At 40.4% G+C, this 25,990-nt stretch overlaps 1 protein-coding gene across 3 annotated transcripts in view; it reads left to right on the top strand.

The window, feature by feature from the left end:
- The window catches only part of LOC129811456 (disintegrin and metalloproteinase domain-containing protein 17-like), a 34,996-nt gene continuing 9,006 nt past the window's right edge, over positions 1–25,990 (top strand). The window contains exons 1-14 of one of the 3 annotated variants that reach the window (XM_055862767.1): positions 1–648; positions 9,516–9,648; positions 10,164–10,297; positions 10,467–10,555; positions 11,739–11,907; positions 14,879–15,009; positions 20,598–20,684; positions 21,094–21,219; positions 21,489–21,633; positions 21,770–21,861; positions 22,325–22,477; positions 22,592–22,791; positions 23,630–23,733; positions 25,223–25,357. In XM_055862767.1, the coding sequence (XP_055718742.1) occupies positions 540–648; positions 9,516–9,648; positions 10,164–10,297; positions 10,467–10,555; positions 11,739–11,907; positions 14,879–15,009; positions 20,598–20,684; positions 21,094–21,219; positions 21,489–21,633; positions 21,770–21,861; positions 22,325–22,477; positions 22,592–22,791; positions 23,630–23,733; positions 25,223–25,357 (1,807 nt within the window). In that variant the 5' untranslated portion in view covers positions 1–539. Of the gene's footprint in view, positions 649–9,515; positions 9,649–10,163; positions 10,556–11,738; positions 11,908–14,878; positions 15,010–20,597; positions 20,685–21,093; positions 21,220–21,488; positions 21,634–21,769; positions 21,862–22,324; positions 22,478–22,591; positions 22,792–23,629; positions 23,734–25,222; positions 25,358–25,990 lie in introns of all 3 variants that reach the window. The other 2 variants (XM_055862768.1, XM_055862769.1) reach the window with 2 other exon arrangements.

The following is a 25,990-nucleotide window of genomic DNA, read 5'->3' on the forward strand; positions in this document are numbered from 1 at the left end:
TAATTTTAGCAACCCATGATAGTAATTGCATATTTAAATCCGCCCTCTTTCAAAATTTCTAACATATATTTCCATCTCTGTCCATGAAACCCAGTGCACATTTTAAAACAGCGTTTTCCCGCAAATTGCATTTTGGAACATTCACGCAAAAGCCCACCGCCGTCTGTATATTGCTGCGCCTAAAATGCGAAGAAATAATAGTTTATCAACATTTAAGCTAAACGTTCTGATCTGTTCAATCAGCCTTATTAATTGAAACGGAGGATACCTCAACTACACTACATTGGAACGTATCAGTGGGGATTAAGAAGTGAGCACACGCAAATGCCCACGGGAATAGTAAGTGGGTATATCTGTCTATATCCTAAACTACACCAGTGATGGCATGATTGGTTCAACAGTTATTGACGAGAGAAAACCAGAATATCCAATATAAAACTAATTTTACCTGGGTGCTTCACCTGCTCTGCCTAGCCTGGTTAACGGTTCCTGTGTTGACTTGCAATAATGACACAGGTGGATTAAGCTCTTTTAACGTCATGATGAAGTATCTGGTACTTGTGGTCTTTTTGGCTCCTTGTTGGGTCAATTGTGCGATTAAATCAAGGGCCACTGAGGAAGAAACACGGGAAAATGACACAGAGTTCGGTGAGTAACGTTAACCTAGCTAGTGGCTAGCTAGCTCGCAGACATGTTCTAGAGTAGCAAGCTGTCAGTCAAATGTATGCAAATTAGGCTGTTAGTTAGCTACATCTTCAATTGCTAAAGTTTGACGATAGTGTTCGCTAGATAGCTGTCTAGTTAACAAACGAGTTAACTTTTTAATGTTGTTAGGTTAGCAAGTCCTGAAGAAAATCTTACTCGCTATCTAGCTAGATGGAATGTCTGGTATTCAGCATCATAGTAACGTGCATCATGCTGTGTGCGTTCAAATGAATCAAGACAGCGTGGCTATTTCTTTTTCAGTGGTGCCAGAGCAGTGTTCTTCAATCCTAGTCTCTTCACATCTTGTGATTCAAATGAAATATTGTATGTTAGTTAGCTGAGTTAACTAGCTACAGATGTATAGGGCTGGAACAAATACCTGCGCAACCTGTGGGTCGTCAGGACCAGGATTGAGGAATGCATTTGTTCCCAGTCTAGCTAGATAATTATGAAGATCGCAATTCAATGTTTTACATAACCTGTAGTGATGTGCTGAAACAACAAACGTGTACGCATAGCTTTCCAGTGTTGGCCACCCCTGAAATAATTTGTTAAATCAAGATTGGTATTTAGGTCTATTTTTATTTAACTAGGCAAGTCAGTTAAGAACAAATTCTTATTTACAATGACGGCCTTGGAACAGTGGGTTAACTGCCTTGTTCAGAATGACATATGTTTACCTTGTCAGCTCAGGTATTCGATCAAGCAACATTTCGGTTACTGGCCTAACGCTCTAACCACTAGGCTACCTGCCACCTATATAGGCCCATAGCTTGAAATTGTCACAGGCTGAGGATGTCAATTAAGTACCTAGTTAAAATTTTAACCATGCTCAATTTGTTTTAATTAGGAAAGTGTAATGCTCTGACTAACCCCACAAAGACAGTGTTGACAATCTATTTGTAGGCTTTGTGGCATTAAGGGCTCTCCACAGTGATTTCACAGCCTACACAAAATTCAGCCTCGCAAAATTATGTAGAACTATGTAGAGAGCTACACAAACTAAACTGTGTTAGATCTGTTTCTTAGACTCTGTAGAGCCCTTTAGACAGGAAGGAACTAGCTACATGACAGCTTTCAAGAGGAAGTGAGAAACTTCCATTTTGGTTGTTCCATTTTGGCTGAATCCTCTGAAAGATTCATGGTAAAAATGTATTTTAGACTACTAACTGTTACTCAGTGCTGCATCAATCCAATATTATTTGCCACAGAGCGAGTAGAGTATAGGCTATTGCAGAGGTCACTAAAAATAAACCAGGGTTTTGTTCCAGCACTAACACATCGGATTCAGCTAATCAGGAAGATCATGATTAATACATGAATCCGGTGTGTTACTGCTGGGTTAGAACCAAAGGCTGCACATTTGACGCTCATTGGGACAAGGGTTGGTGACCACTGTACACTTACTGTACCAATGATATCGAATGTTACCCTTTCCACTTTATTGGAGTTACATTGAGGGAGTTCAGTTGTGTGTGTGTGTGTAGTACCAGTCAAAAGTTTGGAAACACCTACTCATTCCAGGGTTTTTCTTTATTTTTACTATTTTCTACATTGTAGAATAATAGTGAAGACATCAAAACTATGAAATGACACATATGGAATCATGTAGTTACCAAATTAGTGTTAAACAAATGAAAATATATTTTATTTTTGAGATTGTTCAAAGTAGCCATCCATTGCCTCGATGACAGGATTGGAAACTTTTGGCATTTTCTCAACCAGCTTGAATGCATTTCAATTAACAGGTGTGCCTTGTTAAAAGTTAATTTGTGGACGTTCTTTCCTTAATGCATTTGAGCCAATCAGTTGTGTTGTGACAAGGTAGGGGTGGTATACAGAAGATAGCCCTATTTGGTAAAAGACCAAGTCCATATTATGGCAAGAACAGCTCAAATAAGCAAAGAGAAATGACAGTCCATCATTACTTTAAGACATGAAGGTCAGTCAATCTGGAAATGTTCAAGAACTTTGAAAGTTTCTTCAAGTGCAGTCGTAAAAACTAGAGGTCGACCGATTAATCAGAATGGCCGATTAATTAGGGCCGTTTTCATAACAATTGGAAATCGGTATTTTTGGACATCGATTTGGCCATTTTTATTTATTTATATATTTTTTACACCTTTTATTTAACTAAGCAAGTTAGTTGAGAATACATTCTTATTTTCAATGATGGCCTAGGAACGGTGGGTTAACTGCCTTGTTCAGGGGTAGAACGACAGATTTTTGTCTTGTCAGCTAGGGGATTCAATCTTGCAACCTTACGGTTAACTAGTCCAACGCTCTAACCACCTGCCTCTCATTGCACTCCACGAGGTGCCTGCCTGTTACGTGAATGCAGTTAGAAGCCACAGTAAGTTGCTAGCTAGCATTAAACTTATCTTATAAAAAACAATCAATCAATCATAATCACTAGTTAACTACACATGGTTGATGATATTACTAGTTTATCTAGCGTGTCCTGCGTTGCATATAATCGATGTGGTGCGCATTCGCGAAAAAGGTACCTAAACATCAGTGCCTTTCTTAAAATCAATACACAAGTATATATTTTTAAACCTGCATATTTAGTTAATATTGCCTGAATTTCTTTGTTGCACTTCTCTTGCAACAGAGTCAGGGTATATGCAGCAGTTTGGGCCACCTGGCTTGTTGCGAACTGTGTGAAGACTATTTCTTCCTAACAAAGACAGCCAACTTCGCCAAACGGGGGATGATTTAACAAAAGCGCTTTTGCGAAAAAAGCACAATCGTTGCACGACTGGACCTAACCATAAACATCAATGCCTTTCTTAAAATCAATACACAGAAGTATATATTTTTAAACCTGCATATTTAGTTAAAAGAAATCCAGGTTAGCAGGCAATATTAACCAGGTGAAATTGTGTCACTTCTCTTGCGTTCATTGCACGCAGAGTCAGGGTATATGCAACAGTTTGGGACGCCTGGCTCGTTGCGAACAAATTTTATGACATAACATTGAAGGTTGTGCAATGTAACAGGAATATTTAGACTTATGGATGCCACCCGTTAGATAAAATACGGAACGGTTCCGTATTTCACTGAAAGAATAAATGTTTTGTTTTCGAGATGATAGTTTCCGGATTCGACCATATTAATGACCTAAGGCTCGTATTTCTGTGTGTTATAATTAAGTCTATGATTTGATAGAGCAGTCTGACTGAGCGATGGTAGGTACCAGCAGGCTCGTAAGCATTCATTCAAACAGGACTTTCGTGCATTTTGCCAGCAGCTCTGCTGTTTATGACTTCAAGCCTATCAACTCCTCAGATGAGGCTGGTGTAACCGATGTGAAATGGCTAGCTAGTTAGCGGAGTGCACGCTAATAGCGTTTCAAACGTCACTCACTCTGAGACTTGAAGTAGTTGCTTCCCTTGCTCTGCATAGGTAACGCTGCTTCGAGGGTGGCTGTTGTCGATGTGTTCCTGGTTCGAGCCCAGGTAGCGGTGAGGAGAGGGACGAAAGCTATACTGTTACACTGGCAATACTAAAGTGCCTATAAGAACATCCAATAGTCAAAGGTATATGAAATACAAATGGTATAGAGAGAAATAGTCCTATAATTCCTATAATAACTACAACCTAAAACGTTTTACCTGGGAATATTGAAGACTCATGTTAAAAGGAACCACCAGCTTTCATATATTCTCATGTTCTGAGCAAGGAACTTAAATGTTAGATTTTTTACATGGCACATGGCACTTTTACTTTCTTCTCCAACACTTTGTTTTTGCATTATTTAAACCAAATTGAACATGTTTCATTATTTATTTGAGGCTAAATTGATTTTATTGATGTATTAAGTTAAAATAAGTGTTCATTCAGTATTGTTGTAATTGTCATTATTACAAAAAAAAAAAAATTATAATAATAATCGGCCGATTTAATCGGTATCGGATTTTTTTGGGTCCTCCAATAATCGGTATCGGCGTTGAAAAATTATAATCGGTCGACCTCTAGTAAAAACCATCAAGCACTACAATTACATTGGCTCTCATGAGGACCACCAGAGGAAAGGAAGACCCAGAGTTACCTCTGCTGCAGAGGATAAGTTCATTAGAGTTAACTGCCCAAGTTGAATTGCAGAACAAATAAATTATTCACCGAGTTCAAGTAACAGACACATCTCAACATCAACTGTTTAGAGGAGACTGCGTGAATCAGGCCTTCATGGTCGTATTGCTGCAATATGTTAGTCAAGGTAATTGTGGTAATATGTACATGTAGGTAGAGTTATTAAAGGGACTATGCATAGATAATAACAGAGTAGTAGCAGCAGGGTAAAAGAGGAGGGGGGGGGAAATGCAAATAGTCTGGGTAACAATTTGATTAGGTGTTCAGGAGTCTTATGGCTTGGGGGTAGAATCTGTTTAGAAGCCTCTTGAACCTAGACTTGGCACTCCGGTACCGCTTGCCGTGCTGTAGCAGAGAGAACATCATTAGGGTGGCTGGAGTTTGACAATTTTTGGGCCTTCCTCTAACACCGCCTGGTATAGAGGTCCTGGATGGCAGGAAGCTTGGCCCCAGTGATGTACTGGGCCGTACTCGCTACCCTCTGTAGTGCCTTGCGGACGTAGGCCGAGCAGTTGCCATACCAGTCAGTGATGCAACCTGTCAGGTTGGAAAAGCAGCCTACAAGTGCTCTGCATACGTGGGAACTCCTTCAAGATTATTGGAAAAGCATTCCAGGTGAAGCTGTTTGAGAGAATGCCAAGAGTGTGCAAAGCTGTCATCAAAGTAAAGGGTGGCTATTTTGAAGAATGTCATATAAAATACAATTTGATTTAATTAACTTTTTTATTGTTGTTGTTGGTTACTACATCATTCCATATGTGTTATTTCATAGTTTGTCATCATTATTATTGTACAATGTAGAAATAGTAAAAATAAAGAAAAACCCTTGAATGAGTAGGTGTGTCCAAACTTTTGACTGATACTTTTTTATATATATATATATATATATATATATATATATATATATATATATATATATATATATATATATATATATATATATATATATATATATATATATATATATATATATATATATATATATATATATATATACTGCTCAAAAAAATAAAGGGAACACTTAAACAACAAAATGTAACTCCAAGTCAATCACACTTCTGTGAAATCAAACTGTCCACTTAGGAAGCAACACTGATTGACAATAAATTTCACATGCTGTTGTGCAAATGGAATAGACAAATGGTGCAAATTATAGGCAGTTAGCAATCCAGGAAGCATAGGAACTTAGAAGTGGTCTGTGGTCACCACCTGCAGAACCACTCCTTTATTGGGGGTGTCTCGCTAACTGCCTATAATTTCCACCATTTGTCTATTCCATTTGCACAACAGCATGTGAAATTTATTGTCAATCAGTGTTGCTTCCTAAGTGGACAGTTTGATTTCACAGAAGTGTGATTGACTTGGAGTTACATTGTGTTGTTTAAGTGTTCCTTTTATTTTTTTGAGTAGTGTATATCAGTACAATAATAGTGAAGACATCAAAACTATGAAATAACACACATGGAATCAATGTGTAACCAAAAAAGTGTTAAATAAATCAAAATATACTTGAGATTCTTCAAAGTAGCCACCCTTTGCCTTGATGACAGCTTTGCACACTTGGCATTCTCTCAACCAGCTTCACCTGGAATACTTTTCCAACAGTCTTGACAGCGTTTCCAAATATGCTGAGCAATTGTTGGCTGCTTTTCCTTCACTCTGTGGTCCAACTCATCCCAAACTATCTCAATTGGGTTGAGGTCGGGTGATTGTGGAGGTCAGGTCATCTGATGCAACACTCCATCACTCTCCTCCTTGGTCAAATAGCCCTTACACAGCCTGGAGGTGTGTTGGGGCATTGTCCTGTTGAAAAACAAATGATAGTCCGACTAAGCGCAAACCAGATGGGATGGCGTATTGCTGCAGAATGCTGTGGTAGCCATGCTGGTTAAGTGTGCCTTGAATTCTAAACAAATCCCAGACAGTGTAACCAGCAAAGCACCATCACATCTCCTCCTCCATGCTTCACTGTGGGAACCACACATGCGGAGATCATCCGTTCACCTACTCTGCGTCTCACTAAGCCTCGGTGGTGGAACCAAAAATCTACAAATTTGACTCATCAGACCAAAGGACAGATTTCTAATGTCCATTGCTCGTGTTTCTTGGCCGAAGCAAGTCTCTTCTTATTATTGGTGTCCTTTAGTAGTGGTTTCTTTTCAGCAATTCAACAATGAAGGCCTGATTTCACACAGGCTCCTCTGAACAGTTAATGTTAAGATGTGTCTGTTATTTGAACACTGAAGTATTTATTTGGGCTTCTAACTCTGAACTTGTCCTCTGCAGCAGAGGTAACTCTGGGTCTTCCTTTCCTGTGGTGGTCCTCATGAGAGACAGTTTCATCATAGCGCTTGATGGTTTTTATGACTATACTTCAAGAAACTTTTTCAAAGTTCTTGAACTTTTCAGAATTGACTGACATTCATCATTCAAGTAATGATGGACTGTTGTTTCTCATTGTTTATTTGAGCTGTTCTTGCCATAATATGGACTTGGTCTTTTACCAAATAGGACTATCTTCTGTATACCACCCCTACCTTGTCACAATACAACTGATTGGCTCAAACGCATTAAGGTAAGAAATTCCACAAATGAACTTTTAACAAGGCACACCTGTTAATTGAAATGCATTTTAGGTGACTACCTTATGAAGCTGGTTGAGAGAATGCCAAGAGTGTGCAAATGTAACAGTATAGCTTCCGTCCCTCTCCTCGCCCCTACCTGGGCTCGAACCAGGGACCCTCTGCACACATCGACAACAGCCACCCTCAAAGCATCGTTACCTATTGCGCAGAGCAAAGGGAACAACTACTTTAAGGTCTCAGAGCGAGTGACGTCACCGATTGAAATGCTATTAGCCGTCACCCCACTCACTAGCTAGCCATTTCACATCGGTTACACAAAGGGTGGCAACCTTTGAATAATCTCAAATGTTAATAACTTCTTCTTAATAGGGGGCGCTGTTTTCACTTTGGGGAAAAATCGTGTCCAAATTAAACGGCCTCGTACTCTGTTCTAGATCATACAATATGCATATTATTATTACTATTGGATAGAAAACACTCTGAAGTTTCTAAAACTGTTTGAAATGTATCTGTGAGTAAAACAGGACTCATTTGGCAGCAAACTTCCAAACAGGAAGTGAAAGTCCTGAAAGTGGGGCTCTGTGTCAGGGCTTCCCTATTCAATTGCCTTATATTTATGGATCTGTATGCACTTCATACGCCTTCCACTAGATGTCAACAGGCAGTAGAATGTTGAATGGGGTGTCTAGCTTGATGTGAGACCGAATGAGAGCTTTTGGAGTGACAGGTCCGCCCTATTGGCAGTATTCAACTGCGCACCAGGGAACCCCACATTTTCTTCTGAAATGCGTTAGGTATACACAACGAAATGCTCCGGCTCTGACTTTATTGGTTACATATGAGAAAAACATCATAAAGATGGATTTTCAACCGAGTTTGACCAGTTTATTCGATGTTTATTGTGAATTTTTGAATTTTTCGTTCCATGTGCCAAGAGTTCTTGGACATGTGCGCTCCACATGGCTAGCCAAAGTTGCTAATTCGACAGAAGAAATGGACATTCTAAAACAAAACAACGATTTATTGTGGAACTAGGACTCCTTGCACTACATTCTGATAGAAGATCATCAAAGGTAAGTGAATATTTATGATATTTCGTATTTTTGTGGTGTATGTTGGCTCCAACAAGGCAGAGAATTTGTGGGCGCTGTCTCACAATATTGCATGCTGTACTTTGTACTAAAGTAATTTTTTTAAATCTAACACAGCGGTTGCATTAAGAACCAGTGTGTCTTTCATTTGCTGTACAACATGTATTTTTTAGTAAAGTTTATGATGAGTTTTTTGGTTTGATTACGTGACTGTCCAAAATTTCTCCGGACAATTTGGTGCATTATGGCGACGTATTCACAATGTAAAACCAGGATTTGTAGCTATAACTATGCACATTTTCGAACAAAACATAAATGCATTGTATAACATGATGTTATAAGACTGTCATCTGATGAAGTTGTTCAAAGGTCAGTGATTAATTTTATCTCTATTTGTGGGTTTTGTGAAAGCTACCTTTGCGGTGGAAACATGGCGTTGTGTGTTTGGCTATTGTGGTGAGCTAATATAAATATATATTGTGTTTTCGCTGTAAAACACTTAAAAAATCGGAAATATTGGCTGGATTCACAAGATGTTTATCTTTCATTTGCTGTATTGGACTTGTGATTTCATGAAATTATATTATATGATATCCCTGTGGCGCTAGGCTAGGCTATGCTAGTCAGCTTTTTTGATGAGGATGATCCCGGATCTGGGATGGGGGGTCCGTAGAGGTTTTAAACAAATCAAAATATATTTTATACGTTTTTTGGTTACTATATGATTCCATATATTTTATTTTATAGTTTTGATGTCTTCACGATCATTCTACAATGTAGAAAATAGTAAAAATAAAGAAAAACCCTTGAATGAGTAGGTGTGTCCAAACTTTTTTCTGGTACTGATATAGAGAGAACATGCCATTTAGCAGATGCTTTTATCCAAAGCGACATACAGTCATGCGTGCATAAATTTTATGTACAAGTGGCCCCGGAAATTGAACCTACTATCCTACCGTTGCAAACGCCATGCTCTACCAACTGAGCTACATAGGACTGGCCCTCTCACTCTCCTCATATGACTCGTCCCTTATTCCAGAGGCTCTGAGCTCATTGCTGTCCGACTTTGAGGTGCTGCCCGTGTCCGGCCTCCAGCAGCACTCACTCAGGAAGAGGGACGTCCACACAGAGTCCCAGCTGGAGCGCATTGTCAGCTTCAGTGCCCTCAAGAGGTAGGTGGCACAAACTCTCTTATATGGGACTTCTACATTGTGAGCTCTGGATAAGAGCATCTGCTAAATTACTAAGGGATGTAAGGGAATGTAAGGGAAAAACAGCCAAGACTCCATTCTACTCAATGAGACACTTCCACCCACTCATGTAAAGTTCAAAGCAAGCAAAAAAAGTTGATGTTCAATGGTTTTGTATCATTCTGATGCGACCCAGTGCTTAGGAAAGATCATATGACGTTAGGGGTTGGAGAAATAGACTAGCACTGTCTCAATTATCTGTAACTTTTCTCAGAGGTTCTAGTCCTCCCTGCTAAGTCCTACTCCTATGTGTTTTTACATTGTTACTGGAATGGCTTTTTATCATTGCCGTGGCCTAATGACTAGAGTGAATGGATTTTCAGTGCAATTGAAACAGACCATTGGCAAAGTTAAAATGTTATCTGTACCCCCATAAACCAGAATATGTACATTCCTCATGTTTCTCTCCATCAAGCTGTAATTTATTTCTTCTGCAGACATTTTAAGCTTTACTTGACAACTAACACAGACTTGTTCACCGAGGACTTCAAAGCTGTGTTTGTAGATAAGCAAGGGACAGAAGACCGCTATGATGTTCAGCTGCAGAACTACTTTACTGGACATCTTGTAGGTGAGTCTGGAGGGTATTTGTTTTGTTGGTTTTACATGGAATATTGATATGGAGGTTTTTGCGCTTGTGTCAGTTTTTGTGTGTGTGCTTCCATTTCAGTGTGTGTGTGTGTGTGTGCGAGTGAGTACTGAGAAGAATACCTTAACAGTGTGTGTGTGTGTGTGTGTAGGCGAGGAGCACTCCCGTGTTCAGGCACACATAGACGGGGACGAGTTCTCGGCCCACATCCTGACAGAGGAGACAGAGTACAACGTAGAGGTAAATACCAAAATAGGAGCACTGCTTTAAAGTTTTTAAAGCAGGGGTTGGAACTAGTTCAGGGAACAGAACAGAAAAATTGCATTTTTCAAGGAACTGAAACGGAACCTGGAACGAGAGTGATCCATACTGTTCCGGAATGGAACCATTATTTAAAAGCATGGGAACCGGTTAGTACGGTAATGTTATTTTACATTCCAGGCATTTTTTTTGTCCCACAAAAAAAGCAACGAAGTTCCTATGCAAAGCTCTGTCACTCAAAAATGTATTCCAGTGTCCACCTGCAGGCTGAAAATCTTTTCCAATGTCTGTGTGTTTAGGCTACCTGCCCGCCCCCCCTCCAAAACAGGCTACTGTACTGACATTGCAACCGTCATTCAGAAGATGGGGAGAGATATTTTTAAATAGCTAGAGAAGAATGGATTAACTTGTTTAATGCTAGTTAAGGATACTATAGGCCTAGTTATCGCGTTTCACGTTGGATTTATCAACTACAAAAAGGTAAGACGTGTTTTTTAATTCTGGTGCCGCTCTGCACATACAAGCTTGTTAGCGAGCTAGCTCAAAGGACATTCAAAATTCCTCCATAGAAGCCACTCCTAGGTATAATTCTGTGGACCTAATTCAGATAATGCATGTCATAAGATGCCTAGCACTTCAAATCCTACTCCTCAACCCTCTCTCCCCACCCGAAAAATGTCATACATTGGCTGCACGCATGTCCATCACGCATGTAAACAACTAGCTTGCCTGCTCTATCTGCACTGATTGGTGAAGTAATATAATGAGCTAAATGTAAAAAACGGTTGATTTCACAGGTTAAAAAGGAATGATATAAACCAGTACTTTTTTTGAGATCCAACCGGTTCAGAACTTTATTTTGCTGGTAGGAACAGTGGAACGGGGGGAAAAAGGTGGTTCTGTTCAGAATGAAACAATTGGAAAATAGTTCCGGTTCCAAACCCTTGGTTTAAATTAGGCCAGAAAAAGTGTCTTAAAACAGTTGCTGGGGAAAAGAGAAAACTATCAGCTAAATAAACCAGCTCTAGCCTTTGTTTTGGTAGAATACTTTATCTAACCAATCCTACTTCTCCTACTCCTTCGTCCTCGCTCGCTCTCTCTTTCTTCTTCACTATTCTCTCTTATTCCTCTTTCTCACCATCCCCTTCCCCTCTCTCCTCAGCCCCTTTGGAGGTTCACCGAGGTGCCCCCCGATGGCCGTCTGTTGGTATATCGCTCTGAGGACATCCGGAACCTCAGTCGCCTGGCCTCGCCCAAGGTGTGTGGATACATCCACGCTGGGGCCCAGGACCTGCTACCAGAGGCCGCCAGAGGTGGAGAGGCACACGAGAGTAAGATGGAGTGTGGGTGTGTGTTTGACAGTATAGGCCTACATACAGAGTAGGAGACACACCATTTATGTATGTTGCATACGCATAGACCGAGTGCTTGTGTGTGTGTGGTGTGCAAAAGTGTGTAGGAGTCAAACATCAGAAGCTACTTTATACAACCTTAGTGTGAGGAGGTAGGGAAAGGGAGGAAGATGATTCCTGGAGGAGAGGAGGTAGTAGGTAGGTGGGCGCCCATTCTATCTCATTCCCACACAGCCTCCCAATTAATAAAAACCCTTTAATGTCTAAAACCTATGTTCCATAGGCTGGCAACAGGGTGTTATATAAAGCACTGATTCCTTTGTGCTGCCTGTAAAATGTAAAGAATGACAATGACCTGGGGGAAATCTGAAGGTGCTCAAGACAATGTCCTCTTCAAAAAAACTGTGGAAAATGAGGTGAATGATCTCTACAGAAACATTAGAATTCATGAGAGCTGTTGTATGTAATACACGGAGGGGAAGCCATAGTGAGTACACCCACATGCTGTGGTTCGCTACGGAAGAATCTGAGGTCTTTGTGGAGGGAAGAAGAGTACATGATTGACTTGTCTTTGTGGTGGGGGGGGGGCTGCTGACTGTGGTGTGTAGCCAGGTACTATGATACACCGGGCCCACTCCAAATGGATGTAGTCGGAAGGGAATTAACATAGTTAGTTTGAATTGACACATGCTGTACAGTGTGGTTTCTGAGCTGAGCAGAAGCTATTATTCTACAGATGGAATAACCTGTGAATTTCAAATAAGGGTTAATAAAAACATTTATTCCGAAAGTAGTGCTTTGCTATTTTGATTACAGATTCTTGTAATGATGAATCCTACAAGCCACAGCCAGTCTTCCTCCTCATAGAATAAGTGGTGTTGATTCAATCTACTAAACACAAAGTTGGAAATCTGAAAGTTCTGAAAATTACTCTATAGTAAAGGATTCATCAGCTAGGCCTATATCTTTAATTTTTAATTTTACTCTTATGAACAAATGGTGTCAAGAAAAAGTGGAATTCTGCATAAATTGGTCATAAAATTTGATATGATCTTCATCTAAGTTACAACAAAAGACAAACAGTCTGGTTAAACTAATAACACAAACTATTTGACGTTTTCTTGTTTTTATTGAACACACCGTGTAAACATTCACAGTGTAGGTTGGAGAAAGTATATGAACCCTTGGATTTAATAACTGGTTGACCCTCCTTTGGCAGCAATAAACTCAACCAAATGTTTTCTGTAGTTGCGGATCAGACCTGCACAATGGTTAGGAGGAATTTTGGTCCATTCATCTTTACAAAACTGTTTCAGTTCAGCAATATTCTTAGGATGTCTGGTGTGAACCGCTCTCGAGGTCATGCCACCGCATTTTAAATTGAGGTCAGGACTCTGACTGAGCCACTCCAGAAGGCGTATTTTCTTCTGTTGAAGCCATTCTGTTGTTGATTTAATTCTGTTTTGGGACATTGTCCTGTTGCATCACCCAACTTCTGTTGAGCATCAATTTGTGGACAGATAGCCAAACATTCTCCTGCAAAATATCTTGATAAACTTGGGAATACATTTTTCCGTCGACAATAGCAAGTGTCCAGGCCCTGAGGTAGGAAAACAGCCCCAAACGATGATGCTCCCTCTACCATACTTTACAGTTGGGATCAGGTTTTGATGTTGTGTGCTGTGCCTTTTTTTTTCTCCACGTGTTGTGTGTTCCTTCCAAACAACTCAACTTTAGTTTAATCTGTCCACAGAATATTTTGCCGGAAGTGATATGGAACATCCAGGTGCTCTTTTGCGAACTTCAGACGTGCAGCAATGTTTTTTTTGGGACCGCAGTGGGTTCTTCCGTGGTGTCCTCCCATGAACACCATTCTTGTTTAGTGTTTTACGTATTGTAGACTCGTCAGAGATGTTAGCATGTTCCAGAGATTTCTGTAAGTCTTTGGCTGACTCTAGGATTCTTCTTAACCTCATTGAGCATTCTGCACTGTGCTCTTGCAGTCATCTTTACAGGACGGCCACTCCTAAGGAGAGTAGCAACAGTGCTGAATTTTCTCCATTTATAGACAATTTGTCTTACCATGGACTGATGAACATCAAGGCTTTTAGAGATACTTTTGTAACTATTGGTCAATTTCTTCAACAGATGATCAGGTCTATATAATTATCAAACGTGTATATATTGGTAGTAGAAAGGAAACAGACTCTTTAAGTATTAAAATTATCCTTTAGTAATACAATTGTAGGCATAAATTGGTACAGTATATGATAGCTCTCCCCAGGTTCTGCAAAGTGTCTAAGACATCCTGTAACTCATATAGCCTCTCATATAGCCTCTCCCGCTTCATAACCCTTTCCAGCTTTATGCAAGTCAACAAAAAAAAATCTGAGATCTCTTTTGTTCGAGGCATGGTGTACATCAGGCAAAGCTTCTTGTGAATAGCAAACTCAACTTTTTTTTAAATTTACTTTTGTAGTGCAGGGCAGCTCTAACCAACATCTCCAATCTTGTCTCATTGATTGGACTCCAGGTTAGCTGACTCCTGTCTCCAATTAGCTTTTGGAAAAGTCTTTAGCCTAGAGGTTCACATACTTTTTCCAACCTACACTGTGAATGTTTAAATGATGTATTCAATATAGACAAGAAAAATACAAGAATTTGTGTTAGTTTAAGCACACTGTGTTTGTCTATTGTTGTGACTTAGATGAAGATCAAATAAAAAATGTTTGACTAATTTATTCAGAAATCCAGGTAGGGTTTTCAAAGGGTTCACATACCTTTCCTTGCCACTGTATAGTATACTGCATGAAATCAGTTCATAGGCAAACGAAATGTGAATTCAAGGGCACCGAACAGTTGGAACTTAAGTGCTGGCCTCATTCACTCATTCTCCCACCTGTGACTTCTTACAGTGTTTCTCTCCTCTCGTTCCTTCCTCCCATCATAGATTCCCTCCACAGAGAGAAGAGAGTGACCCACAACCACAAGAAGAACACCTGTCCTCTAGCCCTGGTGGCCGACTATCGCTTCTTCAAACACATGGGCCGCGGAGAGGAGAGCATTACACTCAACTACCTGGTGAGAGTCCCAAACTAATCTCAGATACCCAGATCTAAAATCTTGCATAATTGTGTCGGATGTTCGATTTAAGTTCTCCGGGGCGACGTGTTAGAAACGATACTAACGAGACTAGCGAAGTATTTACCCCTATAAAGGGAAACTCGCAGCAAGTTTCTGGGCAAGTCTATGGGCCAAATGTCCTTTCCTCTTCTGAAATTCGAAAGATGCGAGCACCTGTTACATCGTGAATTGTCTAAATGATCAGTGCCCCAAAAAAATCTGCATTCCATGAAATTTGTCCCTTTTGGGTAGTGTAATTTGATGGAGAAAAAAATAAGTTTTATTTCACCTAATTTTAACATTCTGTCATGATGAGAACAAAGTAATAAAGAACAGGTATTCCCATCTCAAGAGGTTAAATTAAAAAAATGACTATAGTAAGTGCCTATTATGTACCAAATAAAGATTTAATATTGCAGGTTGTGAGTTCTATCAATTCAATTGTTTTGTATAATTTCTAATCCCCTTTTTATTTATTTATTCTTTCACCCTACCATCCCTACCCTGATTTATAGTAAACTAAGGAACAATACTTCATGTACACATTATATGTAGTTAAATAATTATACATATATTCCTATTTTCCTCTTTCTGCAAGTGCTGGATTTTAACCCACAGTGGCCAATCCACCATTCATTGTGACCTTAACTCAAACCCTCCGGTGTCCACAGATTAACCCATCTTTCACAGTATAACGCCATTTAGCAATTTCCTTTTGCAATACATCCCTCCATTTTACTGTGATGTCTTACGAGGCTCCTGAACCTCCCTATTTGTAACATTTCTACCGATATTGCCCTGAAAATAAATACTTTACCCAAGACTACAATGATATTTCCCATTGACTGATCATGGTTTTTCAGATCCCCTAACAATATAGTTTGCAGGTCCATCTGAACCCTAATATAATGACTTAACATCAATGTTGGGAACTCTTTCTTATTGGTCTATTAACTAAGTTATTGCCTGGTGATGTCACCAAAACAGGTTGAAATTTCAGGCGTTCTTTTCAAAATGCTCTTAAACTAACAGGGCATTATCAGAATTTTCAAAAAAGTCACAGTATTATTCCAACCTCATAGTGTGGAAATACAGCTGCACCATACAGGTCGCAAAATAGTTGGGAGGAGATTTTTGATGTACCGATTCAATGGCACATGATTTATGAGCTGATACACAAAACGAAGGCGGATTCAAAATGTCGTTTTTAATTTAAATGATTATACATAATTCTTGCAACGAATATAATGTAATAACTTATATATACATACATACATACACACAGTTGAAGTCGGAAGTTTACATACACCTTAGTCAAATATATTTAAACTCATTTGTTCACAATTCCTGACATTTAATCCAAGTAAAAATTCCCTGTTTTAGGTCAGTTAGGATCACCACTTTATTTTAATAATGTGAAATGTCAGAATAATAGTAGATATTTATTTCAGCTTTTATTTCTTTCATCACATTCCCAGTTGGTCAGAAGTTTACATACACTCAATTAGTATTTGGTAGCACGATTGTAAAATAAACTGTGTCCGTAAAATGTATGTATAAGCAGGAAATGGACGCCTAAGTATTGTTGCCTGTTAGTTTACTCCAATTAGGGAAGGGGTGGTAGTGTTAAGGGAAAATTCTAAAGATTGAAAATTATATTGGAAAAAATATATACTTAACAAAAATATAAACACAACATGTAAAGTATTAGTCCAAGATAATCCATCCACCTGATAGGTGTGGCATATCAAGAAGCTGATTAAACAGCATGATCATTACAGGTGCACCTTGTTCTGGGGACAATAAAATGCCACTCTAAAAATTGCAATTTTATCCCACAATAAAATGCCACAGATGTCTCAAGTTTTGAGGGAGCGTGCTATTGGCATGCTGACTAGAGGAATGTCCACCAGAGCTGTTGCCAGATAAAATTCTTAATTTCTCTACCGTAAGCCGCCGTAAGTTGTTTTTGAGAATTTGCCAGTACATCCAACAGGCCCTTACAACCGCAGACCATGTGATTGGCGTTGTGTGGGTGAGCGGTTTTCTGGTGTCAACGTATTGAACAGAGCGGTGGGGTTATGATATGGGCAGGCATAAGCTACGGAAAACATAAGCTACGGAAAACAAACACAATTGCATTTTATTGATGGCAATTTGAATGCACAAAGATACCGTGATGAGATCCGGAGGCCTATTTATTTATTTTTAAGGTATCTGTGACCAAAAGATGCATATCTGTATTCCCAGTCGTGGAATCCATAGATTTGGGCCTACTTAATTTATTTCAATTAGATGTTTAAGCGTTGAGACAGTTGAGACATGGATTGTGTATGTGTGCTATTCAGAGGTTGAATGGGCAAGACAAAAGATTTAAGTGCCTTTTCAATGAGGTATGGTAGTAGGTGCCAGGCACACCGGTTTGAGTGTGTCAAGAACTGCAACTCTGCTGGGTTTTTCACGCTCAACAGTTTCCCGTGTGTGTAAAATGGTCAAAGGACTTCCAGCCAACTTGACACAACTGTGGAAAGCATTGGAGTCAACATGGGCCAGCATCCCCGTTGAATTCTTTCAACACCTTGTAGTGTCCATGTCCCTACGAATTGAGGATGTTCTGAGGGCAAAAGGGGGTGCAACTCAACATTAGGATGGTGTTCCTAATCTTTTGTACACTCGGGTGTATGGTTGGTATATCTGAGGAGATTCTATAGGTTGTAGTCAGATTTTAATCGAGCCTAAGGTGGAGCTATTAGCAATCTATCATTATGCCTCACAGGATGGCTCATTATAATGGCCGGAACCACGCAAATGGAACAGCATCAAATACCTGGAAACGATGTTTGATGTACTTGATACCATTCCACTAATTCCGCTCCTTACACGAGCCTGTTTCCCCAATTAAGGTGCCAACAACCTGTGCTATACCTACTCAATGCTTTTAGACCAGGGGTTTCAAACTCATTCCATGGAAGGCCTAAACTGTGTGCGAATACCCATACTAACATACTGTATACTACGTACTTAATGAGTATATACTATTTGTTCATTTTAGTATACTGTAAACGAACAATATCCTTTCAGTTGAGTGTACTAGCGCTTTGTCTGCCTACTGGAAGTTGATGCTGTTGCTATGCAACATCTTGGTAGCATAACAAATTACTAGCTAGACATCTTATGACTTCATCAACCATATCCATTGAGAATGCACAACAACTATATGGCTAAGAATGATGTGAATAATCAAGTCAATAAACATTGAGTAGTTAGATAGCATATAGTTAATACTGTATACTGGCAAGTTTGATTTATTAGTAGCCAACTAACTTTAAGTAGCTAGCTAACATACCGTTACATACAAGCTACTGCTGTAATGCTATGCTGTTCGTAAGGCTAGAGTAGCTAACAAATTGTCAGCTAACATAAGGTGTAACGTAAGTTATTAAAGTCAAATAACAACATTTTCTTAACATTTGTCAATTCTTTAAAGCAATGAATTTGTACCCTCTCTCGTCGGTCTTCGGCTGCATATTTTCTTAAAATCTGAAAAATGTTGTGAAGCTACACTCATTTTCTGAGCAATTGCATTATTGGCCCTAAAAGCACAGAAATAGTGTCCACTGCTTGTATACTTCGTATTTTAGTACGACATGCGGGAACTGTTTTGGCATACTAACTATATCCATACTAAACTCAGCAGAAAAAGAAAAGTCCTCTTTTCAGGACCCTGTCTTTCAAAGATAATTCATAAAAATCCAAATAACTTCACAGATCTTCATTTAAACACTGTTTCCCATGCTTGTTCAATGAACCATAAACAATTAATGAACATGCACCTGTGGAACAGTCATTAAGACATGAACAGCTTACAGATGGTAGGCAATTAAGGTCACAGTTATGAAAATTTAGGACACGAAAGAGGCCTTTCTACTGACTCAGAAAAAGACCAAAAGAAAGATGCCCAGGGACCCTGCTCATCTGTGTGAACGTGCCTTAGGCATGCTGCGAGGAGGCATGAGGACTGCAGATGTGGCCAGGGCAATAATTGCAATGTCCGTACTGTGAGATGCCAAAGACAGCGCTACAGGGAGACAAGGCGGACAGCTGATCATCCTCGCAGTGGCAGACCACATGTAACAACACCTGCACAGGATCAGTACATCCGAACATCACACCTGCGGGGCAGGTACAGGATGGCAACAACAACTGCCCGAGTTACACCAGGAACGCACAATCCTTTCATCAGTGCTCAGACTGTCCCCAATAGGCTGCGAGAGGCTGGACTGAGGGCTTGTAGGCCTGTTGTAAGGCAGGTCCTCACCAGACATCACCGGCACCAACGTTGCCTATGGGCACAAATCCACTGTTGCTGGACCAGACAGGACTGGCAAAAAGTGCTCTTCACTGACGAATCGCGGTTTTGTCTCAACGGGTGATGGTCGGATTTGTGTTTATCGTCGAAGGAATGAGCGTTACACCGAGGCCTGTACTCTGGAGCGGGATCGATTTGGTGGTGGAGGGTCCGTCATGGTCTGGGGCGGTGTGTCACAGCATCATCGAACTGAGCTTGTTGTCATTGCAGGCAATCTCAACGCTGTGCTTTACAGGGAAGACGACATCCTCCCTCATGTGGTACTCTTCCTGCAGGCTCATCCTGACATGACCCTCCAGCATGACAATGCCACCAGCCATATTGCTCGTTCAGTGCGTGATTTCCTGCAAGACAGAATGTCAGTGTTCTGCCATGGCCAGCGAAGAGCCTGGATCTCAGTCCCATTGAGCACGTCTGGGACCTGTTGGATCGGAGGGTGAGGGCTAGGGCCATCCCTCCCCCTAGAAATGTCAGTGAACTTGCAGGTGCCTTGGTGGAAGAGTGGGGTAACATCTTACAGCAAGAACTGGCAAATCTAGTCCAGTCCATGAGGAGGAGATGCACTGCAGTACTTAATGCAGCTGGTGGCCACACCAGATACTGACTGTTACTTTTGATTTTGATCCCCCTCTTGTTCAGGGACACATTATTATTACATTTCTGTTAGTCACATGTCTGTGGAATTTGTTCAGTTTATCTGTTGTTGAATCTTGTTATGTTCATACAAATATTTACACATGTTAAGTTTGCTCAAAATAAACGCAGTTGACAGTGAGAGGACGTTTCTTTTTTTGCTGAGTTTATGACAAATAAGCATATTACAGACTTAATTTACATCACAAATAGTATGCTTAGTGGGGTTAGTATGAGTAGTCGAACACAGCTCTAGTGTGTTAGTTTTTGTTTTTTCCTTTCAATTAAGACTTAAACAAGCAGGTGAGAGGAGTTCTATACTAATTAGTGACCTTTTAATTCACCAATCAAGTACAAGGGAGGAGGGAAAACCCGCAGACACTCAGACTGTCCGTGGAATGAGTTTGAGACGTGTTTTAGACCTTCATGAAGTACCTGAAAGTAAAGCCATGAGGTCCATTTGGAATTGTGTAGTGCTGCAACAAACCACTGTCCAGGAACAGGCATTATCTGGGTTTGTACTAATACTGTCTGTTTCCCCCAGATTGAGTTGATTGACAGAGTGGACGACATGTACAGGAACACAACCTGGGATGACGAATTTACAGGATACGGTGTTCAGATCCAACAGGTGGGACTATTTGCTAGCTGTGTGTGTGAGTTGGTAGTAGTTGTATTGTTGTAAGCAAATATTTGGCATGTTGTCATTTGGTGTTGTCCATGCCAATCATTCCATATCACTAGTGACAACACAGCTCAGTGTGTTATGTGTCAGTGCTGGGTTGAGAAATTAAGCTAAGCATAACTGTAGTACCCTAATTGAATATGGAAAAGCATTTTTGGAGCAGACCGTGGAAGCTCTTTGTGTGGGAATGAATGGCAACACTGCTACGAAACCACCGCTGTCTCACTGAATAAATGTGGCGGTCTATGATCCATATCTTCTCCAGACCATAATATCTTGTGCAGAGCATTATGGGGACTGTAGTACGTGCTGTAACCTTTATTGGGTTTAAGAAGTTGTAATGTCCTGGTTGTAGATCATCATCAACAAGGAGCCGACCAGAGCGCCGCTTGGCCAGGCTGGGCCGGACTGGACCCACTACAACATGAAGGGAAGCCCTATCCAAGGCAAGGAGGTGTGGGACGTCAAGAAACTGCTGGAAGTGAGACACTGCTAATGACTAATCTACTCAGATGCCATTACAGAGTGTAGCCTGTACAGTGTTCTGTTGTCTGTAGGTAGGGAGTACATGAAGACACATTTTTTGGGGGGTCACTATGAACTTTACGTTGTAGAATCTTCAATAACATTTACTTGAAAGGGCCTAAACATGATTGACAACAAACACCTTCACCAATGGGGGATACTTTTGGCTTGTAATGACTACTATTTTCTTCTCATTCATTTTTCAATACCTCTCTTTCTCTGCAGCAATTTAGCACGGACATAGCGGACAATGCTAGCACTGTGTGCCTGGCCCACCTGTTCACCTATCAGGACTTTGACGAGGGGACACTGGGCTTGGCTTACGTGGCCCCTTCTAAAGCCCAGGCTCTGGGGGGCCTCTGCCCTGAACGTAAGGCTTAGCCTCTCTCAAAGGTCCTCTCAATTCTGATCAAATAACTATGATTAGTGTTTTGATAATGGTGTGATAGATTCTCAAGAGATTGCTCCTATATTTCTAGTCTGATTTCTCTTTTTGTTTTCTGCAGCTTTCTTTCCATCTAGTTCTGTTAAGAACCCCAGTTTCCTCAACACTGGTTTAACCAGCACTAAGAATTATGGCAAAACCATTCTAACCAAGGTAGGTTCTTCATTGAGTATCTGAATCCAGCCATGCTATTTCTATGGCGTCTACACCCTCTATTGAACACACTAGAACCAGGACTAAACAACTCCCTGTATTGCATAATTCATGACATCTTTCTGGGTCAGATGATGGGCCCCAAGGCAGTACTCAGTCAAGATGATGGTTTGAGGTGTTGTCTAATGACACTCATGTGATGGATAGAATAATCTGTGGGGCACATTGTTTTGGGTCATGGGTTGAGTAGGCAGCAGTATTTATCATGTGACTAATATTAATGATTTAGACCTTACAAGACCCTCTTCAAGTCACTGCTCCTCAGATATTCTACATGCTTTTATATCCCAAAGATAATAGTCATGTCATTATTTCTTTATTATTTTATTAATTGTTGCAAGTCAATGTATGGTTTCCAAGCATTAAGTGTTTTTTTTTTTTTTTTTTTTCCCCCCATCACCAGGAAGCAGATTTGGTGACAACCCATGAGCTGGGCCACAACTTTGGAGCTGAGCACGACCCTGACAGCATGCACTACTGCGCCCCTAGCGACGACCACGGGGGCAAGTTTGTCATGTACCCCATCGCTGTGAGCGGGGACCACTACAATAACAAGGTAATGCTCTTGTGTGCTTCAAATCTTCTGTCAAATGATTCGTATATGCTCACATGACATTTACCTTATATTCTTTCCTTCCTCCCTTCCTTTATATTTGTCTTTTCCCCACAGCGTTTCTCCAACTGCAGTAAGATCTCCATAGGGAAGACCCTGCGCCTCAAGGCTCCCATCTGCTTCAAGGAGAGGAACAGCAAGGTGTGTGGGAACTTGCGCGTTGAGGAAGGGGAGGAGTGCGACCCGGGCCTAATGCACCTCAACGATGACCAGTGCTGCGCCGCCGACTGCAAGTTCAGGCCCGAGTCCCAGTGCAGGTAGAAACCCGCCAAACACGGCCCAAAATGGCCACCTCTGAGTGCAGTAATTCATATGGTAGGATGACATTTACAAGGGGATCAGTGAATTCCTGCCTTTCTTTACTTACTGGCTGACTTTATTGTCCCCTTGGGGAAATTTAGTTTGCAGTGTCATGTAGAAGTTACAACATGGTTACATACAGAATCATGTCAATTTCATAATATAAAGTCAACTGACATTGATACCCCACTGACATTGCAGTTATTTTGTGTGTGTTTAAAGGCCCAGTGCTGTCAAAAATGTGTTTTTCTTTTTTTTTTTTCTCGTGTTTTATATACATTTTCACACTGGTTGGAATAATAATGTGAAAATGACCATGAAGTCGTTTTAGTGTAAAAGCTGTTTGAAAAGACAGCCTGAAATTTCAGCCTCTTTTGGCAGTTTTGGCCTGCCTGGTGACAACACCAGGCGGTAAATGAGTTAATAGACCAATAAGAGAGTTCCAAACCGCTCTGCCAATTACAGGTTGTTTTCAGTTTCCCCCTCCCTACTCAGACCACTCCCAGACAGTCCTAGCAAAATTCTTGCTTGAGAAATTGCACTTTGCTAAGAAGCTATTTACATTTTATTTATTTTTACCATTTTAATTGAAAATAAACACAGTAAGGTACTTTATTGTTACCCAGAAAGGATTTGATATTGAGATAAAAATGGTTGCATTGGACCTTGAACATACTATCCAGTAACCTTCCTCTTTATCATCACCATGCCAGTGCATACACACTACTATGATGCTTAGTGACATTCCCAACATGGAAACTGAAGTTATCGTTTTCTACATCCGGGTACATCCAGTGACAGGAACAGTCCATGCTGTAAGAACTGCAAGTTTCAGCAGGCAGGCAAGCCGTGCCAGGAGCCAATCAACGCCACCTGTAAGGGCATGTCCCTCTGCACAGGTAAGCCTCCCCTACTGTTCATACACAGGATAGCCACGACTAAACAGACCGATGTGATTTATTTTTTATTGATCATTGATGCTCTGTAATACAGGGCTCCCTAGTAAAATATGTTCTCAGTGGGACTCACCCTTGTTTAAAGAAAATAAATATACTCTTAACCGGACAACTAATCATTATCTGCTATGTAAGTGATATTTTGGACCAACATCCTCTAGCTGGCTAGGTCTCCAGGTAATGCTGTTGAGACTAGAGGTCGACCGATTATGATTTTTCAACGCCGATACCGATTATTGGAGGACAAAAAAAGCAGATACCGGCTTTTTTTTGTGTGTGTATTTATATATCTCAATTTAGTCTCAAATAACATGAGAACATATGTTAAAACGAACCACCAGCTTTCATGGGTCTTCAATATTCCCAGTTAAGTTTTAGGTTGTAGTGCAGAAAGCAGAGCTTGTCTGCATGATCCCCTGTCAGTCTGCTCCTCCGCGAAACACAGACCTTATTTGAAGTAGATCAAGACATTCTCTATGGAAGACATGAACGGTAAAATAACGAAGGAACACCTTTCAAGTTCAGCCGCAAGTTATTACAGGAATTATAACGCGTCGACTATTTCTCTCTAAACCATATACCTTTGACTAATCCGGAAACTATCACCTCGAAAACAAAACGTTTATTCCGTTCCGTATTTTATCTAACGGGTGGCATCCATGAGTTTAAATATTCCTGTTACATTACACAACCTTCAATGTTATGTCATAATTACGTAAAATTCTGGCAAATTAGTTTGCAAAGAGCCAGGCGGCCCAAACTGTTGCATATACCCTGACTCTGCATGCAATGAACGCAAGAGAAATGACACAATTTCACCTGGTTAATATTGCCTGCTAACCTGGATTTCTTTTAGCTAAATATCCAGGTTTAAAAATATATACTTGTATTGATTTTAAGAAAGGCATTGATGTTTATGGTTAAGTACACATTGGAGCAATGCCAGTCATTGATTGATTGTATTTTTATAAGATAAGTTTAATGCTAGCTAGCAACTTACCTTAGCTTACTGCATTCGTGTAACAGGCAGGCTCCTCGTGGAGTGCAATGTAACCAGGTGTTAGAGCATTGGACTAGTTAACTGTAAGGTTGCAAGATTGGATCCCCCGAGCCGACAAGGTTAAAAATCTGTTAAAAATCTGAGTCAGAACGTTCCTAGGCCGTCATTGAAAATAAGAATGTGTTCTTAACTGACTTGCCTAGATAAATAAAGATTAAATAAAGGTATAAAAAATAAGCGGAAAATCGGCGCCCAAAAATACCAATTTCCGATTGTTATGAAAACTTGAAATCGGCCCTAATTAATCGGCCATTCCGATTAATCGGTCGACCTCCTAGTTGAGACATCAGTTTGTGTATTTGACTGACTTCCTGAGGGAGAATCTCAATTTCTTTGATGTCGTCTCTCCCCGCCGCCTTCTCAAAACCTTAGGTAACAGCAGTGAGTGCCCAACCCCAGACAACGCTCCGGACAATACCATCTGTGTGGACAGTGGGAGGTGCAGCGACGGGGAGTGCATGACCTTCTGTGAGGCTGTGCAGAACCTGCAGCCCTGTGCTTGTAATGGTACAACCCTCTCACATACACACTGCTACAATCTAGATTGACACCACTGTACAGTACCATGGTGTACCCATAGAGCCTCTCTCTATAGTTGTATTTTTATTTAAATGGGTGGACCCAATATCTTTGCATTAAAAGTTTTGTTCTTTATTTAATTTGAGGCTTCAAGTTTAAATTTTCGAAACCCACAGCCTTACATTTGATTTCTGCCAATATACTGTACAGTGCCTTCAGAAAGTGTTCTTAATTAACACTTGACTTATTCCACATTTTGTAGTGTTACACCCAGAATTCAGAATGGATTCCATTTATTTTTTCTCATCCACCCTCACACAATACCCCATAATGACAAAGTGAAAACATGTTTAAAAAAATGTCTGGATATTTGAGTTTCTGAACACCCCTGAGTTAATACTTTGTAGAAGCACCTTTAGCGGCGGTTACAGTCTTGGGTATGTCTGTATTGGCTTTGCACATCTGGATTTGGGTCTTCTCTCCCATTTATTCTTGGCAGATTTTTTCAAGCTCTGTTATGTTAGATAGAGAGTGGCAGTGAACAGCAATCTTCAAGTCTTTCCACATATTTTCAATGGGATACAAGTCTGGCCTTTGGCTGTGCCTCTTAAGGACTTTCAC

This window comes from Salvelinus fontinalis, chromosome 15 (genome assembly GCF_029448725.1).
Source record: "Salvelinus fontinalis isolate EN_2023a chromosome 15, ASM2944872v1, whole genome shotgun sequence".
Lineage (NCBI taxonomy): Eukaryota > Metazoa > Chordata > Actinopteri > Salmoniformes > Salmonidae > Salvelinus > Salvelinus fontinalis.